Here is an 18,482-nt window from a genome sequence, read left to right as displayed (position 1 = left end):
TCGTGAAACAATATAATCTATGTAATATATTGAAATAAAATCGTCTATGTAAATTAACAAGCTCGTAATTCTTCGAACAATTAATTTATTTACAAATTATGATATTTCTATATTGCAATTATACGTATGTAAACGTAATTTAAAAATAATTATAATACATTATTCTGGATTAAAATCGATTAATTCCAATTAAAAACCACGTGGGCGAGCATGAGATACATCGTTATTGTAGCTGTGCTCGTTAGCATCACTGGAAAGCCAACTCTGAAAAGAATATAAGATGACGTTTATTTACTACCATTATATATACTTATAAGTGTAGGAATAAAGGTTGTTTGTGTGAAGAAATTTGGAGAGAAAGACTCACTTAAAAAATTGCATAAAAGTGAATTTATAGCCATGCTGCTCGGCCACTCCAGCACACACGACGTTGGCAGTGGCTCCAATCAAAGTAGCATTCCCTGCAAAGGCAAATTCACTCAACGATCGGAGACAAAAATAGTTGATCGATGATTAAAATGCGCGTGCCTTCGATCTACTTACCTCCCATACAGGCACCAAACGCGAGTGCCCAAACCAGAGGCTGCAGGGGTAAACCGAGCTCGTGATTCTCAGCCAAACTCGAGACGATTCTTACCATCATGGTCGTGAGTGGTACATTATCGACGAAAGCGCTGGCCAGTGCTGAGATCCACAGTAATAATAGAATAGCTACAGCCAATCTAGACTCCTCGCTTACCGATAAAATTAAGCTCTCCGTGAGGTTTCCTATCCAAGCGATTAAACCCAGTCGGGACAATGCCTATTGTTGTTTTTTTTTCTTGTTACCTTTTATTATTTATTTAAAGTTTCATTAATAAATGAAGCATTAACGTTACACTCTACCTCCATCAGTATAAACAACGATGCAAAGAACAACAAGGTGCTCCATTCAACTCGTGCCATGAGACCATCCAGGTCTTCTCCGTCAGCAAGTATTAATAATAATAAAACTCCCAACAACGCTGTCCATCCTAGAGATAGATTTAGTTCGGGCACGCTATGCAAGAAGAACAGCGTAATAACGAAAAGCAGGACAAATCCTGATTTTATCAAAAGCCACGTGTCTCTTATCGGATACTATATATAGACGTTGAAAAGCATCAATTTTGTGTATCTAAAAAATTATCACTCATTTAAGAAATGGAATCAAGTACCTTCTCCTGCAACTCATCGAGAGTCGTTTTGTATTTATCCAGGGCCACACTTCCGGTCATTAATTTCATCTTCAATTGCGAGAACAATCGTCGTACTTTCTTCAGCAACGTTTCACGAACCAGATTCTCATCCTTGCTGTAACTGGACAAACTGGCTGCGGCTCTTTGCCAAATGGCTATCTCGTGCCTCAATTCCTATGTTCGTCATTGATTTGGGAGCTTTTCTTTATTTTGTACAATTAAGAGAGATTTAATATTCACCTGCACATCTTGAGGTTCGTCGAATCTCAGTACAGCCACGTCTCGAAAAACGAATCTTAGCTGGGCATAAACAACGATCAATACCAAAAATACACCGATACCCATGTGCAGAGAAAATGTGCTAAAATTGACACCCTGTGAAGAGATTTTATAGGATTTTTAAGGAACGCTTTTTCAGATGAACGAAAGTTAAGTCGTTTGCCTTTGCCTTACAGAATTGATTACATCGCGGTTCGAAGCGATGATGACATTCGGTGGGTCGCCGACCGGTGTGATAGCACCACCGATATTCGAATAAAGTACCATGGCTGTTAATATAGGCACTGGATTTAATTCCATAACTTCGCACAGACGAATGGTAACGGGCGTCATAAGCAGCACAGTTGTTACATTGTCCAGGAATGCTGATATAAAGGCGGTGAAGAAACACAGGGTGTTTACCAATGGCCATAATCTTCCACCGGTTATCTGTGAATATTCATTTATTTATTATTCAACAATTATTTTCATATTGATTGCTGGAACGATTAAATTTGTTTTCTCTGCTAAAAGAATAGCCGATACTTTGTGTTACCTTAAAGGCGTAAACCGACAACCAATCAAAAATTCCAGTTTCTGCCACTATAGCCACCAGAACCATCATGGAAAACAAGAGTAATAACGTATCCACGTCGATCCATGATATCAATTCTGACATCGTTGGTCTCTGTAAAATCATCGTGAAAATGAACAAGTATTATTGACAAGTGGACGTAATTATGCAAACAGGAATCAGACCACGATCCAAGTTTTAACCATTATGAGATAATATAGACTAATACACAGAAAAACGTTTAATAATGGAATTCTGTTATGTCCAGTTGAGTCGGTTGTATCTTTCAATTAGGAAAACGTAATATTTTTCACTCAAATCCATACAGAATTGATGCTGTTGACACAAGCATTAATATTATTTTTACAGAATTGTGACTAGGTTCCATTTTGCATAACTATGTCCAAATAAAATATTTGTATGAGACCCTGACATTTCTGGTCTCTGTAAGACAATTAGAGTTCTTTAAAAGTAATGAATGCTGATAAATGAGAAAATGGGGACATGGAGTATACCTCGTTTAGAGCTGCCAAAATTGCGATTGACATGGTGGATGCCAACATAGCAGCTATTGCCCTGTGCACTACCTAAAAATCACAGTCTTTCTTTCCATGCTTTTGCACAAACTGTATAAAAAACAAGGAATCTCTGTCGATAAAAACTTGCCTCAAAAATGATCAAAATGTAGAGTCCAATCAATACAATTGCACCAAAGATGACTCCATAATCTGCATTCATGGGTGATAAATCATAGGAAACCATAAGCGATACACCATTATGCGTATTTGTCCTCAAGTTCAATATCAGCGTGCTCTTCGACAATGTTCTGAAAATTGTTTCTGCTTCGGTTATTTAAATCGAAATCTAGATCCCCGATAAAATAATAGAAAAAGAGGAATGCTGTCCATGACTCGCACTTACTCTTCATCGACGTTTTTTATTTGAAAAACTTTGCTGTGCCTTTGATGTGGAAAAACATCGACCAGATCCTCTGGTAGAAGAGGTAAAATCCAAGGCTCGGTTAGATTCTGAAAAATCAAATTCGATCGAGAAAAACATTAATTTAGCCCACATGGCAAGCATGTTCCAAAAATGTTTCTGTGCAACGTTCCAACGTGTCAAATTGATTCCGTGAACACTTCAGAAACCTTTCTGACCATGTGCGTGCTATATGGTTTGCGTTTGTTGTAAAGCAATACCGTTAAAATTTCTGTATCCGGCTTAAATGTAATCTCACTGGTATTTTGGTATTCACTGATCGATAGATCTAGCCATATTATTAAACAGCTATCTGACACATTTAAATCAGTATTCTTACTAAATGGTCTTAGCAACGAGCCCTCCACGGTTATACCGATTTCTCTATTTGTTAAAGTACTATAAATATTATAATCTGGAAATAAACAATATCTCGTCTGGTTAAGAGTATTTGGGTGTTAGTTAGTATAATTAAGGTGTTGAATTTTCAAATACTTATTGTTTCGTTCCTCAGTACAGAAATCTGATGCATTATTTCCACTCTCTCGCCTTTGAACATCAGGATGGCCTGTAGAAACGAGTGAAGATGATGATGATTATATGATTTACAGATAGAAGAGATAAAAGGTCACCGTGAATATGATCCAGCAGAAAGTTAACAAAACCAGCTTCCCATAGCGATAAAATGGCCTTTGTTTATGCTCCGGCGAGTTTTCGTGATCTTGTGCTCCTGTATCTTGTTTCCCTTCATCGTCATTTTTTAACCTAAATAAATAATTCGATAATGACACATGGTAAGACAGAATACAATTAGAATGTGTATGGGGTGGGGCATTTAAAAGGTGACAAAACAAGGAAGATAACAATTAGTTTATCTTATGTAAAACTAAAATTAACTTTTTTTTTAAAGCCTCTCTATTAAATGCAAACAGAAAAAAACTTCAAAATGCCATTATTACAAAAAAATTACATTTTTTATAGTTAAAGAGATAAACATTTTCTTATACATCTAAAGCCTGTGGCATACTACGCGAGATTTCGTTCTGCATTGTTTGCTAAATTTACGACGACCAATATAACGCGATTCAGATCTAAACTAAATGTAAAAATCTCATTGTGTTCATAAGAAATCTAACAAATAAACCAGCATGAAATCCAATCTAGTGTGTTGCAGGCTTAAGCCTCTATTGCCCTAGGGCGCTTTAAATTCGTCGCCCTGTATACATGATATTTCACTTGATCCGACTCAGAATGCTATCAATATAAATCGGTTTCGATGCTCTGCAGATTTTGTATTGTTTTTGGAAAGTATTGACTATATACCTAGTGTTCTATGAGTTTTATTTCTAATCGAAGAAAAATATTGTAGACGTAAAAATTTATTTATTTTAGTCACTATAAAACATATCAATTTTTTCATAAAATCCTTTATGATAGAAATATAAACTACTTTCAGAGATTTTCTATAAAAAAAATCTGATACTTCTTATATTTATAAAGCTGAATGAATTTTTGCGTAAATATTTTAAGAATTAAGCGAAACACCCTATACATATAGGGTCCTCCACTTATTCAAACGCTACAAAATATGCGATATCTTCGTAACTATTGAAGATATAAGGTTGTTCCACAAGACCTCTCTGAAAGTAAATAGAAAGAGGTATCAAAGAGGTTCTATGTAAAAATTGTTGGTATCTTTTACAGTATCGGAGATAAACGCATTGAGTTTTTATACCCATGCTCTGATGGTGTAACTTAAGTGGTACATCTTGTACAACTCCTGATCTTATTACCTTAGACGTGGATGAGTGCCCAAAGACATATTAACAACCAAACAATCCCTTTTTACATCCACGGACGGCCTTTAATGATAAACGTGTCATAATTAATTATATACAAAATCTTACATAGCTTAAACAGTTTGCATTTTACACGCATACATAAAAACACTGACTTTCCATTGATGGTTTGATTCACTCTATCGTATTCTCTTTGGTAAGCCGCCAAGCTGGGATCGAGTCTGATGGCTTCCGGTAATTGACTCCAAACGCGCAACACCTCTTCCGGTATTGAACCAAAAATTACGGAGCTCGAGACTGAAGAAGGAGTTCCTGATCATGTTAATAATATTAAATTGATTCAATCTTATTTAGTAAAATCTCCCGATCGATTAGGCTTCTTTAATTAAGAAGTGCCGCGGAAATGCGTCATTTTTTATAAAATTCCTCGTTATATCAGTCTATCAAGTTTATGCATATGCATTTATGCAGGTACCTCAGAAAGCGTTCTATTCACTGTGTGTAAACACAAGTCAGTTTTGCGTATCTGCAAGCACGCATATCTGAGGTCATATACTTGATTCGCGAAATCAGATAGATCTTAATGATTGATCGTTTAACCGTATAATCTACAAATTTTCTTGGAACTCTTTCACCTATCGATCAAGGTGATCTCCCTATATTTACCTGGCGTACCTCGGCTGCATCTCGAACCTTTTCTTAAAAAGATTGGAGTGTTCAGACCACTCTCGTCCCCACTTGTATCATTCTGTGACATCACGATAAGTTTTTCTTGACAACTTTTACTTCGGGACTTGTTTTAATTATAACGATGAATGTGATGTACCATATCTGAACTATTCGAGAAACGGTACACGCTCGCCACTAAGACTCTTCAACCATTTTCGCTTCACATATGATTCTTCACAATGACCTCTGTTCATCATTTTATTTACAAATCATTACTTCTACCAATAAATCATACCAATTCAAAACAAAATTACTTACGTATATCGAACGCGCGTAAATTAAATACATAAATAAGTACATATGTATCTCGATCCACGTTGAACCCTTCTTCATTAGTCAAATTTGCTCTTCTTGTTCTACAATCACCAAAAATTAACAAAAAATTGTTTAATTAACAAAACTGCCTAATACACCACTTTAAACATCTAAAAATAGGTGACTCTTAATAAGTGCTCCTTGAAATTTCATTTCTCTTAGCTCGAAGCAAACATTTATTTCTTCCTTCACTACTGATCTTTGGAGGGTGATGTTTTATTGCAAAATTAGCAAAAAGTAAAAGTAAAACACAACTCTCTTTATAATAATATACTTATAGTAAAATCACATTAAATCGATCAATGATGGTAGCACGATTTGTTTAGGACATCAGATACTATAATTTTTGTATGCTATTCGAAGGAATCAATGAGGAGAATGACAGGTAATAAATAAAGGTAGTCTTATTATAATTACATGTCATTAATTCTATGGTTTAAACAATCCACTAATTTATCATGAATTAATATTAAACTGGCGCTTTCTCAACTAATTTAAACCAATATCCACATTCACATCTGCGTGGCTGTCCCTTGTGAATCCACATCCAGTTTACATGAATTTGATCCTCCTCGCAAATACACCCCATTATGCGAGCATCAAATGCACTATATACGATATGAGGCTCATCCTTGGTACCTGCCCCTCTTTTGTCTACAGTTATACCATAGGGATCCTGAAAACAATTGAAAGTTATTAATACATCCTTAAACCACGAGCTCAAGAAATGTTTAAACTACTAAATTGACTACTGACGGTTATTGACATATATATAAGAACTGCCTATAATTTCAAAATTGAATGACTCGAAGTTTTATATCATTGATTTAGAATATAGTAAATAAAAGGTTTTCTGTCAAAGTTATGCACGATTGCGATTAAAAGTGATCGATTAAACAATAAATAAAAAAAAATGAAAGAGAGAGGATTCTTACAGGGTCATTTTGGTAGGCTAGCAGCTCTCGTTTTTCATGACCAGTTGCGTGATCCAGCGGATCAGCGAAACCTATAAAAAATGAATATATTTTGATCTCAATGGGAGATGAAGGAGATAAAATTCACAGTAATAAAAGCAGAAAACGTGTTACGTAATGAGGTTAGCAAAGAAAATTCAGAAGTGCCCAGAGCTCCCAAGAAGAATAAATGATAGATGATTTACCTTTTGAGCTGGCGGATGCTGTTACGCTAGTTGCAATCGTACGACGGCATGTCTGGAGAATGGCACGACAACACAAAGATGCCATCTTTTTGGTATTTACACCCACTCTACAATTTCAATTCTTTCACATACGATACGCGCTTTCAATAGTTTCAATATTCAACTTGAAGGCTGAAGCAGAAGCAGTGGCACACGAATTATCTAAGAAAACCGCTGTGAAGTAGTCTGCTTACTTCGCCGGTCGCCTGGGACCACCACCACCACCAGCACGGCACTGACGGTACCACCCCTCCTTTACGTTGCCAACTTCACCAATCTACTTCACAGTTCACAATTCAGATGATTTTCTTTTCCTTTCATTTCCATTACAAATATGCAATTTATTAATGCTAATGTTTCAACGAAAAATCTTTGATCATTTTACATATAAAATTGGTACTTTTGCTTTCTATTTTTAGAACAGATATCTTTTTTATCTATTTATAATTTGCTTCCAAAAATTAGCTCTTATTTCTTATAGTTAATCGATCAATGACATGAAATATAACCTATAACTTTTTCGTCTTGCGTCAGCATCGATTAATAAAATTAATTATTCACGCGATCGTCGCTGCTTCAGTTGGCGGCCTGCGGCGACGCTTCTCGTAACATTCGACTCTGACAGTCTGACAATTGACATTCGTTTGATCGTTTCCACCAGTTTCCAGTCTAGTGATGCTGATATGATCCAATTGTATCGATATTTTGTATCGATATGTATTTTTAGGTACAATTTTGATACAGGTAATATATCGAACTAAAAGTATCGATACTTCTATATATCGATACAGTAACATATATAGTTTGAATATCGCCCATTATGTATGTAGTATGTACGTACAATATTTATTGTAATGAAGTCTATACATTTTAATTGATTGTAAGTAAACTGTAAATAATGAATTTATAAGTGACAAGCAATTTAATAAAGGAAAATTTGTATAAAATTAAGAAATACTTTTATTGTTTCTTTTTATTCTACAGAAATACCCAATAAATAAAGATTCTGAATTATTAAGTGGTGATTTAGACAATTATATTTTAATTACAACAAAAACATCCAATCTTGGATAGATAGTGAACCTAAAAATATTAATTGTTGTAAATGTTCTGCGCTTAAACGATTCCTGCTTTCTGTGATAATTCGACCAGCCTTAGAAAACAATCGTTCACATGGTACAGACGAAGCAACTACTGTCAAATATTTTCGTCCTAATTCACTTAATTTTGAATTATTAGATTTCCAAAATTGTATTGGACATTCCTTAATATCAATAGGAGGCTGGCTTAAGTAAAATCTGAAATCTTCAGGCATTTGGCTTGAATTAAAGGTAGTTCGCTCTTTTGATTTTATTTCATGGATTAAAGCTTCGTGATACGACCAAAAACTGGTATTATTTAAATTAATACTTTGCACATTGACGTTTTCAATTTCTTTTGCAACTTCAATATTTAATATCATATTTATATCACTTATAATGTTAGAGCATGCTGTCTCATTATTGAAATGAATTGATTTAAACCGTGGATCAAGAATTGTAGCCATTGCCAAAATTTTTTCTTCTTCAATGTTTTGAAACCTCAATTCAAATTGTTCTAACAACAATTGCTTCATTTTATTTCCAACTTCAGTAATAGGTATTAATTGACTTAACGTTTCTTTTAAAGTACTCACTATTGGTAACGACTTACTTGCTGTCATGTAAAATTCTCCACTAATGATTTTTGTTGCATCCTTGAAAGGTTTTAATAAGTCTACAAACTCTTTTGCAGTCTGCAATTCTGTTGATGTTATCATCATTGGAGCTGTTGGTAAATTTAGAAGAATTGACGCAATCTTATCTGATAACTCTATAAATCTAATTATCATGTCATGTGCAGAGTTCCATCGAGTATCAATCGACTGTATTAATTTCAAACTTGACACAGCTCTCAAACTATCCATAGCAGCTACAGATTTTTTGAAGAATGTAACGATAGCTTTTATTTTCTTAAATATGACATGCACATCATCACTTTCTATGATTTTTGCAGGAATTAAATTTAAAGTATGTGCAAAACAAGACAACTGTTTATTTACACCAAACACATCCTTGACAGCCTTTTTTATGTTAGCTCCGTTATCGCAGACGACCGTCACAACACTTTCCTGTTTAATTTTCCACTTTTCAGTGACATCTAATAGCCACATTTGAATATTATTGGAGCTATGTCTATCACAAAGTTCTGTTACTCCTATGGTCACAGTTTTGTGCTTATCTTCATGGATAAAATGAGCTGTCAAACCCAAAAAACTCTTAACATTTAGGGGATCTGTCCAAATATCAGTAGTTAACGACATATATTTTGTATTAGACAGAAGCGATTTTATATTACTAGATAAAACTTGATATTTTTCTTCCATTAATCTAGTAATTGTTGCTCTGCATGGAATTTTATACAAAGGTGCTATTGTTTTTACAAATGTTGTAAAACCTTCCTTTTCCACCGTTGAGAAAGACATATTATCTTTAGCAATCATGAACAATAAATTACTGGTTATTTCCAATGCTTTTTTACCTCCATCTAAAATAAGATTAAACTGATATTATTAAATAGTAACTTATATCCATTTAAAATTGTAATTTAACATTTTTCACATTTTAAGACCCCAATTAATAAAACTTATTCTAATGAAGTCAAAACGACAAAAAATTGAGCTATTTTGATATCGTAAGGACTAATTTTATTATATAGAATGTCAACTGGTAAATGAACATCTAAAGCAATACAATAAGAGTCCAAAAATACAGCCAGAATAAACAAATACTTAACCTTGGAATGAAGTTTGATTACGCAATGTTAAATCAATTCTTGGCTGTTTACTTGTAGAGCCTTCTGTTTCTTCCAATGCATAATAAGCTGACAATAATGTTGTAGAAGATGTTGACATGGAAGTAGCAGTGCCAATACTATTTGCACTGTCAGGATCATCCGGGTTACTTGATGGGTCATCATCTTCGAGTACCTATTTTATTTTAGTAAAAAATAGACTATAATGATATAAACTATAAGTGTAGTCCCATAATTAATATTACCAATGCACTTCTTTTCGCACTTGTACAATTTACTCCCATTTTTAAAGTGGGATGAGCTCGTTCCAAGTGGAATCTCATGTTTGTGGTGTTATTGCTTCCCTTTACTTCTTTTTGGCATATTTTGCATTTACCGCCAGTGTTTAATTTTACAAAATATTTCCAAATGTTACTTTTTGTTGGCACTATAATAAAATAATATCAAATAATAAATGATATCAACAAAAATAAGTTTTCATGACAAGGAATGAGAAAAATAAGGTAAAAAGGAAAATATTGCGTACTGGTATATCCAATAGGATGGTATAGGGAAGGGAATGTCTGTAGAAAAAAAAGCTTATATCAACAGCTGAAGAAATTTATAATATCCATTCTGCACAAAATTGCTAAAACTATGCTAAAATATTGTGCATAATTGCTTACCTTTTTGGAGTTTTATTGCCCGCAAAAAAATATGCAGTAAAATAGCTTTTAAAATTACTTTGCCGCATGTATTGAAACGAAAAAGTATTAATATTACGATATATCGCGGAGCAAAGTATCGGTACAAAATATCGAAATATTGACATAAAAGTATCGATATTTCAATATATCGATACAGTATCGACATCACTAGTTTCCACACTTTATAGCATCGTCTCCATCAGCTTAGTTCAGGAGGTTCAAGGGACTCAGGCAGGGCCGGCAGCTGGCAGGGCTTCGCGACGGCGAGGGTTAATTTGGTTATTTTCATGTTACACGTGCTCTGTCTTCTCCGGCCTTATCTTTTTATTATTCGTCTTCTTATAGCTTTTTATTAGTTATTATTATTTTAGCCTGAGTTAACGGTAAGCAAATTAATTGTACTACTGTAATTGATACTCTCAATTAGCTTAAGTAAAGTTAATTGTTTGTAGTTTGTTTATAAAATGCAGAGTGCCGTTAAATTACATTTTAATGGATTGACAAGGATTTAAATGCTATTCTCGTTTCAAAAAAAATTTAAACAGTTTATTTATACCCTTGTACAATTTCTCTTCTTTATTACAATATTAATATATCAATGCTCAACTGCTTTTATAACCTCAAAATTCCCACAATATAAAACGTGCTATCAGCTATAAAAAAAGATACGGATGTGATAGAAGTAAAATATATATTTAATGAATTGCTGTTTTAAGGAAAGATGGGTCGTAAAGCTAAATTCGACGAGACTACCGTACCAAGTGGCCCAGGCAAAAAATCAAAAAAGCAATCAGATCCAGTATTTCCTAAAGGACTTATAAGTAAATTATTATACAATAGTTTGTTTATACTAGAGTAAAATGTATGCATAATTTCTTACAGAAAAAGATTCTACAAATTTAAGTCATCGACAAAAACAGAGGGCTAAAAAACGCTTGTTGAAGAAGCAAAAGTTGAAGGAACACATAAAAGATATTGTGGATAAAAAAGCTGCGAATAAAATGAAGATTGTAAAAAATCTAGAAAGTGTTAGTTAAATTAGAGTGATGTATAGTATATGTTACAACTGTTTTTATTTTATTATTTCTTTCTTTATTCCTTTTAGGTAAATAATGTATCTGAACAATTATTAAAAAAGAATTCTAAACCATTCATTTCTAAAACAGAGAAGAAAGTAAAAAAAGATAATGATGTTGTAAAAAATCGCAAGGATAGTGTCAGTTTAAAAGTAAAAAATGTTCAGAAAAGAAGGAACAAAAACAAAAATACTGTAGCTAAAGAATCGGATGAAGAAAACAACAGGATTGAAGCTGGCAGTAGTGATGAAGACCAGGACAGTGAAGCCATGAAAAGTGATGGAGAGGAGGAGGAGAGCAACTCTGAAACTCATATGCTTAACCACAGTTTGCAAGACAGTAGCGATGGTATGGAGACTAGTGATGATGACATGGAAAGTAGTGACGAAAAGAATGATACTAATGGTACTAACAATGAAGACAGTGATAATGATTTGTTGCCTATAGAAAAAGCCAATAAAAAATTGAAGAAGAAAGAGGAAAGGAAGAGGTATATATATTTATATTTCATATGACTTTTTTCTCCAATAGTAATTTTTTACTTTTTAATTCTATTTCTGTAATTAGAAAACTGGCTGATGAGGAAATGAAAGACATGATGACTCATCAAAATGTATTTGTATTTCCATCTGAAGAAGAACTGGCCAATACAACAAATTTACAAGATATTCAACAAAGAATACGTGACATCATTATGGTTCTGTCAGACTTTAAAAACTTACGTGATCCTAAAAGGTATAAAATATTACTTTTGTTCTGTTTCTATCTCTAAAACTTCGATATAAACACATTTTATATATTAATTCAGCCTTGTTTTATTACTCAAGGTCACGATCAGAATATATTAGTCTATTACAAATGGACCTATGTACATATTATAGTTATAACAATTTTTTGATTGAGAAATTAATGCAAATATTTTCTCTCGACGAATTAATCGAATTCTTGGAAGCAAGCGAAGTACAAAGGCCAATGACCATCAGAACAAATACACTAAGAGCACGTCGTCGTGATTTAGCAGAAGTATGCACTAACTTTTGAGATAAATGCACAATGTAAAAATTTTAGTGTCTAATCAAATAAATTAATTTTCTAGGCGCTGATTAACAGAGGCGTTAATCTCGATCCAATAGGAAAATGGACAAAGGTAGGTTTAGTTATTTATTCGTCCCAAGTACCAATTGGCGCAACGCCTGAATATTTGGCTGGCCATTATATTATACAAGGAGCGTCTAGTCTCTTGTCCGTAATGGCATTGAGCCCTAAGGAAAATGAAAGAATTCTTGACATGTGTGCGGCGCCAGGTGGAAAGTCATCTCATATAGCAGCATTAATGAAAAATACTGGAGTATTGTTCTCCAACGACGTTAATCAAGATAGAATAAAGGCTGTTGTAGGTAATTTTCACAGATTAGGAATTGTCAATTCTGTAATATGTAGTTATGATGGAAGAAAACTCCCTACTGTAAGTATTTCATACCTTTTATAGAATATAGATATATCAGATATTGCTCTTTCCTTCATTGATCATAATTTTAATCATGAAACTGTTTTCAGATTATCAAAGGATTCGACAGAGTTTTATTAGATGCGCCTTGCACAGGAACTGGTGTTGTGGCAAAAGATCCTAGTGTCAAGACAAATAAAGATGAGATTGATATACAACGCTGTTGCACTCTGCAAAGAGAGTTACTCTTAGCAGCAATTGATTCCGTCAATGCGAAATCTGAATCCGGAGGAATAATTGTATATTCGACTTGCTCAATTCTTCCGGAAGAAAACGAGTGGATTGTTGATTATGCTTTAAAAAAACGGAACGTTAAATTATTACCAACTGGACTAGAATTTGGCACAGAAGGCTTTACTAATTACCGACAATTCAGGTTTCATCCCTCTTTAAAGTTGGCCAAACGATTTTATCCCCACACCCACAATATGGATGGATTCTTTGTAGCGAAATTAAAAAAGTTTTCAAATGTTATTCCAAAACCGGATAAAACCGAAGAGGATAATGTAGATTAAATATATAAACATTCTTTTAATCAGAAAAAAAACCTAATTTGTAAATGAAAATCATTGACATAAATAAATTTATAAAATAAATCTGTTTGTGCTACCGGTATAATATTGGGTTTATTCCAAGCTTCGCATAAAGCGTTTAATTTAGCGCGATGTAAAGTATGCACTATATATGTAAATCAAAATGCACCCATAGATGATTGCAACTACCATTAGTTATTACATGAGCACGAGTATATGTGTATTTAAAAAGTTGAACTGTGTTTAAAAGAACATAGGATTTTTATATATATATATATATACGAATGTAAAATAAATACATATTTTATTATGGAAATTAATGCCAGAGGATACAGTTTATTTTCCTCTAGGAAATAATATTCTATAAGATAGATATCACAATCACTTTAACTGTTTCTTGTTAACTCCATTTAAACTTAATGAAAAAATATACTTTTCAGTTGCTTCTCGCATAGTTTCTTTACCTCCTCTGTAACAAAACCAAAAATGAGATTAAATCAAGTCTCATGGAAATATCTTAATTGAGATTTGCCTTAAATTTATAAAAAATGAGAATTACCGTCAATTTCAATAAGATTGGCATTTTTTTGTTGAATGACAACAAAGAATTCTCTCAAATTCGATAATTTTCCAACCACCCAATAATCGCTAAGAGTTTTTATTATTATCTCTCCTGCTTCCTTTGATCTAATGAGTGTAAAATAAAAAAGTATTTGAAATATTGTAACTGTAACTCAAGTTACTGTAATTCCAGTAAAAAGAAATATAAGGGAGACAGGGGCTAGGACGGCTCTTTTTTTCATATACAATTTTCTATGGTGTAATTAATAAGAAAACATATAACTGTACTAAAAGTTACGACATAGTTCCAAACTACGTCAAATTTAGTTAGTAATATTTATTAATCAACATACTTTAATATTGTTATTGATAAGATCGTATTATTCTTCGAAGTTCTGATTTTGCCCGTAAGCCGACTTAATCCTTGTCTCTCCTACTACAAAAAGCTTTAAAAAAATATACCTATTTGTATCACTGTTTATGTCAGTAATAATTCTCAATACTTCTGGCGTTGCAAGGGTTGTAGAAAACCTTCTATTATCCAAATGTATTGTACTCTTATAGGCTAAGTTAAGCTTGTTAAAATATAAATATTTAGGATTGGTTTCAGACGTTACCGCAACGTGTTTAGTGCACTGATCGGCAACAAAACTGACCAAACCCGTTAATTGAGGCCCGAGAAAGTTATCCAAACTTTTAAAGAAGTCCATCAAAAGATTAGTTTTACCTGTGACAAATTAACTAGAATTATCCGGTACTTTCGCAATTACTTATTACTCAATACTTACTATCAACAAATAGACATATTGTTGCACTTAATGCACGATATACTATTAAATATAATGAGATCGGCTTGTTAGAATAATTTATGTAAACTTTAGGAGATTTTCCAATTAAACTTGGCTCATTGATGCTGGAAGGCCCGGTGATAAATCTGTCGAAAATTAATGATGATCATTATAAATATATGCATGAATATGTTTATTTCCTTTTTAAAGTATATGAGAGTGAATCGTACTTTCCATAATGTGAGCTAGTGAATGGAGATGAAGAGTTCCTTGGCATAGATCCACCATCTAACTCTTTTTCTAAATGAGCTGGTAATAATGTATTAACTAAATAATTATAAACAACTTGCATGTCTTCAGGCTCCAATCCACTCCTAAGACAATAAATTGATAAATTTATAAAGAATAGTTTGTGAAAATTATCAGAAATATTTCGCTTACCAAACGACTTGATCGTTGTAAAGGAATGCTGTGTATTTTACTTGAGAAAACATAGCTTCTATAAGATTCATAAAACATTGTACTTTTAAAAATGTAGTTTTGTCAAGAGGCAAAAACTGTAAACCTTGGAAAATATCCAAAATGTCACTATTATTCAGCTTCAATGACAGAAGATACTACAATGGATAAACAAACTTAAATAATTAATGTTTTATGAAAATCTAAAAGCTTTAGCATTACCCTTGAATAGAAGTGATCCAATTTAAGTTTTAACAGGGTGACAGAGCCACATTCTGGCTCATTAATGATAGTATCAAAGGAGCCCATAAACAATCTGAACATTAGGTAGGCTTGCTTTAGAACTGCTTGACACACTTTGCTAGATACCTCATCAGCCTGATAATCTTTATATTTAGTATCATCTTTCTCTTTCCACACGTAAGGGAGGCCAACAATCTAAAAAATTTTTGTATTAACAATGATCATATTCACAGCAATAAAGTCACTACTTGAATTCAAGAAACCCTTGAAATCTATAATCATCCTAGTATATCTTATAAATTTAAAGAATTCCTTAAGCTAAAGATATCTGTGAAAATGACCATAATTTTTCATTTCTATTTAATTATAAGTAGCTATTTAAATTTAAAATCTAAAATACTTACCATTATCATCCAGAAGTCAGGTTCAGGTTGATAAAATATTTGTCTAGTTTTAACTGTATGACAATAATCACATGGCTGGCCAGGATTGAAAGATCTAATAAACGGAGAACAGACATATTAACAAAAAGAAAAAAAAGATTATATACCATCAAATACACTATATACTCTGTAAATTTTATAATAGCTTCGCTCAATCCAATATTCTTGATCTGTGCATCCAAATCTTTTTCTGGATAATAATAAAGAATTTTTTCTTGTTCCTAGGGATACAATAAAATAAAATCATCTTAAAAACATTTGGAATGATATAATGAAATATGCAAATAATTACCTCTCCTTCTTTTTTAGCATATGTTCCATTGAAAATATAGAAATGCTCCAAAGTAATATCTGGCTTTGATGACATGATTTATAATCAGAGCTTTAATAAATGAGGTATAATAAATCAAAGGATGAAATTTATTGTTATATTCAGACAAAGGTGTGTAACAAAACTCGGCTACATCATCAATATACCGGTATCATCTTCACTTAATTCATTTTATACCATTTCACTACAATCTGAAAGATGAAGAAGAAAAGAACTACACAACACTTCTGTTCATTGACATTGACAATTAGTAGAAAACTGTAACTGTGGTGTAATGGTATTAGGCAGTATTAGTGCGTATGTACACTGACATTCATCGAATCTGCTCGTGAAGAATGGCCTACTAGATTTGTAACTAGCTGGACAGCTTCAGGTCTCTAGTTCTCACCAAAGCGTAAAACGTCACGGTGACGTCAGATGACGTCACGATGACGTATAGGAGTCGTGGTGGGGAGAATAAGGAGAATCTGGTAAATTGCATATACTCGAGTGTAGCGGTTGATCGTCTTACTTTTGTCAAAAGTATATCATCTCGGGATAAAATGGTATAGTAAGAATTTTCTTCTTTCTCTGTCTAATAGCATAAGAGTGAGAGAGAAAGACATATGATACCCCATGTGCCCATTGATTCTGCTCGAGCACGTTTTTGGTATAGTGATAGGAATTTTGGTATACTGATAGAAGCGGTAATAATATAGTAATCAAACGACAGATCAATAAAAAGAAGAGGGCATATTCCAATGAGTGAAGTGTCAAAATGTGCAACTTAACCTCTGTAATTTGTATTAATTTATTAAAATAACTTGTAAGTGATGAACTTTTAATAAAATCATATTAAGTGTTATAAATTTGTATAAAAAATATGTATTTTAGTTTTAACCTATTATTGTGTAACATATGGTGTATAAAAATAACTGAAAATATATATTTTAAATTAAATTTATGTTGTTGATATTTTGTCAAGAATAACACATCATTAACTTTTATATTAATAATAAGGAGCTATATTCTTGAGTCGTAAAGTCCATTGGAGCTTGCAAGTCAACTATGGATCCCAAGCTTACAGCAATAAGATTCTACGAATAAAGAAGATGCAATTCATTATTAAAATAGATAATCGTTAACTCAGATTTTTTTGCAGAAACCTAATATCAATAGTGACAAGCTTTCGTATCTATTTCCAATTGATGATGCTGGAAGAGAACCTCTGAGAGCTCCTGACAGCTCAACTGCCACAGGTCCAAGAAACAGCTATTTACGTAAATCTGTCCAGTGTCATGCAATACATTATCCAGAAGCCATTCTGCTATTATCCAGCTAATGTTTCTACGCAATATAATTAATTTCTTATTAATTTTCAAATATACTAAATATGTAAAGAAGAAAAAGCCAATATATTAAAATCCATTTACTTACACTACATCTCATTACGTAACCATGAGTGAATATTGTTGAATGGTGACAGAACAGTTTATAGTTGCAGAATCAGAATACATTCCTGTTGTGGGTAATGTTGCTGGGTCCTTTTGTTCTTTCGCAGTATCCAAAAGCAGCAAATTTGCAATGATTTTACAATTATAGCCTATATTCGAAGAAAACTTTAATACTTAAACTTAAATTGAAGAATATTCAAATGATTAATAGTAACTCCTTACGGATTAAGATATCTTGCATTATTTTCAATTTCTGCTACCAGTGCATATAGGCAAATTCAGTGGTAAATTGTTATTCTCATCACTTAGAGCTTGTTAATCCTGTAAGTTACGTAGCACTTTAAAGTGGGCAAACAAATCCTTACGCTGCATTATATTAGTCTTCTCTTCCTTCGCTAACTTTTGAAAATTCATATATTACTGTTATCCACGAGTATATTTACCCAGTGGCTGAAAAATATTAGAAAGAGTATGAAAATTCATTCTTAAAAGTAAGCATAAATTATTTCCATATTCATAAAG

General features: G+C 32.9%; 5 protein-coding genes and 1 long non-coding RNA gene across 10 annotated transcripts; 1 reads left to right on the top strand and 5 right to left on the bottom strand.

Annotated features, from left to right (window-relative positions):
- Window positions 1-76: 76 nt before the first annotated feature.
- On the bottom strand, window positions 77-5,884 carry hoe1 (hoepel1). 4 transcript variants are annotated; one of them, XM_066727232.1, is made up of 18 exons: window positions 5,814-5,884; window positions 5,493-5,741; window positions 4,982-5,123; window positions 4,821-4,889; window positions 3,660-3,792; window positions 3,523-3,595; window positions 3,249-3,442; window positions 2,971-3,077; window positions 2,712-2,875; window positions 2,565-2,632; window positions 2,032-2,163; window positions 1,671-1,925; window positions 1,458-1,592; window positions 1,197-1,391; window positions 886-1,119; window positions 544-802; window positions 368-461; window positions 77-264 (listed from the first exon to the last, which is right to left on the bottom strand). In XM_066727232.1, exons 2-18 carry the CDS (start codon window positions 5,581-5,583, stop codon window positions 180-182), a joined length of 2,430 nt encoding a protein of 809 aa, XP_066583329.1. In that variant the 5' UTR covers window positions 5,584-5,741; window positions 5,814-5,884; the 3' UTR covers window positions 77-179. The 4 variants fall into 4 exon arrangements, with proteins under 4 accessions (XP_066583329.1, XP_066583327.1, XP_066583330.1 ...); XM_066727230.1 differs by having other exon boundaries at window positions 4,982-5,138; window positions 5,502-5,741; XM_066727233.1 differs by having other exon boundaries at window positions 5,502-5,741.
- Window positions 5,885-6,256: 372 nt separating this feature from the next.
- Window positions 6,257-7,304, bottom strand: LOC136773504 (cytochrome c oxidase subunit 5B, mitochondrial-like). Its single transcript, XM_066727235.1, has 3 exons — window positions 7,030-7,304; window positions 6,806-6,876; window positions 6,257-6,546 (listed from the first exon to the last, which is right to left on the bottom strand). Exons 1-3 carry the CDS (start codon window positions 7,112-7,114, stop codon window positions 6,340-6,342), a joined length of 363 nt encoding a protein of 120 aa, XP_066583332.1. The 5' UTR covers window positions 7,115-7,304; the 3' UTR covers window positions 6,257-6,339.
- Window positions 7,305-8,032: 728 nt separating this feature from the next.
- On the bottom strand, window positions 8,033-10,665 carry LOC136773503 (E3 SUMO-protein ligase ZBED1-like). The gene is made up of 4 exons (XM_066727234.1): window positions 10,566-10,665; window positions 10,146-10,327; window positions 9,883-10,075; window positions 8,033-9,633 (listed from the first exon to the last, which is right to left on the bottom strand). The coding sequence occupies exons 2-4, from the start codon at window positions 10,221-10,223 to the stop codon at window positions 8,114-8,116; spliced, it is 1,791 nt and encodes a 596-aa protein (XP_066583331.1). The 5' UTR covers window positions 10,224-10,327; window positions 10,566-10,665; the 3' UTR covers window positions 8,033-8,113.
- A 139-nt stretch (window positions 10,666-10,804) lies between these two features.
- On the top strand, window positions 10,805-13,856 carry LOC136773564 (28S rRNA (cytosine(4447)-C(5))-methyltransferase). 2 transcript variants are annotated; one of them, XM_066727337.1, is made up of 8 exons: window positions 10,805-10,969; window positions 11,308-11,407; window positions 11,469-11,614; window positions 11,692-12,152; window positions 12,230-12,397; window positions 12,490-12,685; window positions 12,759-13,127; window positions 13,220-13,856. In XM_066727337.1, exons 2-8 carry the CDS (start codon window positions 11,308-11,310, stop codon window positions 13,682-13,684), a joined length of 1,905 nt encoding a protein of 634 aa, XP_066583434.1. In that variant the 5' UTR covers window positions 10,805-10,969; the 3' UTR covers window positions 13,685-13,856. The 2 variants fall into 2 exon arrangements, with proteins under 2 accessions (XP_066583434.1, XP_066583433.1); XM_066727336.1 differs by having other exon boundaries at window positions 11,303-11,407.
- A 133-nt stretch (window positions 13,857-13,989) lies between these two features.
- On the bottom strand, window positions 13,990-17,245 carry Ccz1 (vacuolar fusion protein CCZ1). Its single transcript, XM_066727338.1, has 10 exons — window positions 16,489-17,245; window positions 16,323-16,417; window positions 16,158-16,251; window positions 15,733-15,948; window positions 15,493-15,668; window positions 15,282-15,425; window positions 15,052-15,197; window positions 14,726-14,990; window positions 14,262-14,389; window positions 13,990-14,171 (listed from the first exon to the last, which is right to left on the bottom strand). The coding sequence occupies exons 1-10, from the start codon at window positions 16,561-16,563 to the stop codon at window positions 14,119-14,121; spliced, it is 1,392 nt and encodes a 463-aa protein (XP_066583435.1). The 5' UTR covers window positions 16,564-17,245; the 3' UTR covers window positions 13,990-14,118.
- A 242-nt stretch (window positions 17,246-17,487) lies between these two features.
- Window positions 17,488-18,062, bottom strand: LOC136773642 (uncharacterized). The gene is made up of 3 exons (XR_010822660.1): window positions 17,944-18,062; window positions 17,673-17,853; window positions 17,488-17,603 (listed from the first exon to the last, which is right to left on the bottom strand). It is a non-coding gene; the product is annotated as an uncharacterized lncRNA (long non-coding RNA).
- Window positions 18,063-18,482: the final 420 nt, after the last annotated feature.

The sequence above is a fragment of the Prorops nasuta genome, unplaced genomic scaffold (assembly GCF_024137725.1).
Source record: "Prorops nasuta isolate Cenicafe-Biocafe unplaced genomic scaffold, Cenicafe_Pnas_1.2 PNAS00005, whole genome shotgun sequence".
Classification (NCBI taxonomy): domain Eukaryota; kingdom Metazoa; phylum Arthropoda; class Insecta; order Hymenoptera; family Bethylidae; genus Prorops; species Prorops nasuta.
The sequence above is the reverse complement of the archived record's forward strand: the minus strand, read 5'-3'. Positions and strand labels throughout refer to the sequence as shown.

What these genes read in the sequence shown, in the direction of transcription:
- hoe1 (XM_066727229.1), bottom strand. Translation starts at nt 5,583, where the DNA reads ATGTCACAGAATGATACAAGTGGGGACGAGAGTGGTCTGAACACTCCA. An exon ending in AATCAAACCATCAATGGAAA is followed by an intron (nt 4,890 to 4,981) that starts GTCAGTGTTTTT and finishes TTATCATTAAAG; the next exon opens with GCCGTCCGTGGATGTAAAAA. An exon ending in ACCGCGATGTAATCAATTCT is followed by an intron (nt 1,593 to 1,670) that starts GTAAGGCAAAGG and finishes ATCTCTTCACAG; the next exon opens with GGTGTCAATTTTAGCACATT.
- LOC136773504 (XM_066727235.1), bottom strand. Translation starts at nt 7,114, where the DNA reads ATGGCATCTTTGTGTTGTCGTGCCATTCTCCAGACATGCCGTCGTACG. An exon ending in AGCATCCGCCAGCTCAAAAG is followed by an intron (nt 6,877 to 7,029) that starts GTAAATCATCTA and finishes CATTTTTTATAG; the next exon opens with GTTTCGCTGATCCGCTGGAT. An exon ending in TAGCCTACCAAAATGACCCT is followed by an intron (nt 6,547 to 6,805) that starts GTAAGAATCCTC and finishes AATTGTTTTCAG; the next exon opens with GATCCCTATGGTATAACTGT.
- LOC136773503 (XM_066727234.1), bottom strand. Translation starts at nt 10,223, where the DNA reads ATGAGATTCCACTTGGAACGAGCTCATCCCACTTTAAAAATGGGAGTA. An exon ending in GTGCGAAAAGAAGTGCATTG is followed by an intron (nt 10,076 to 10,145) that starts GTAATATTAATT and finishes AAAATAAAATAG; the next exon opens with GTACTCGAAGATGATGACCC. An exon ending in TAATCAAACTTCATTCCAAG is followed by an intron (nt 9,634 to 9,882) that starts GTTAAGTATTTG and finishes ATCTTATTTTAG; the next exon opens with ATGGAGGTAAAAAAGCATTG.
- LOC136773564 (XM_066727337.1), top strand. Translation starts at nt 11,308, where the DNA reads ATGGGTCGTAAAGCTAAATTCGACGAGACTACCGTACCAAGTGGCCCA. An exon ending in ATTTCCTAAAGGACTTATAA is followed by an intron (nt 11,408 to 11,468) that starts GTAAATTATTAT and finishes AATTTCTTACAG; the next exon opens with AAAAAGATTCTACAAATTTA. An exon ending in AACTTACGTGATCCTAAAAG is followed by an intron (nt 12,398 to 12,489) that starts GTATAAAATATT and finishes TTATTACTCAAG; the next exon opens with GTCACGATCAGAATATATTA.
- Ccz1 (XM_066727338.1), bottom strand. Translation starts at nt 16,563, where the DNA reads ATGTCATCAAAGCCAGATATTACTTTGGAGCATTTCTATATTTTCAAT. An exon ending in TGGATCACTTCTATTCAAGG is followed by an intron (nt 15,669 to 15,732) that starts GTAATGCTAAAG and finishes TATCCATTGTAG; the next exon opens with TATCTTCTGTCATTGAAGCT. An exon ending in AATATGTCTATTTGTTGATA is followed by an intron (nt 14,991 to 15,051) that starts GTAAGTATTGAG and finishes AATTTGTCACAG; the next exon opens with GTAAAACTAATCTTTTGATG.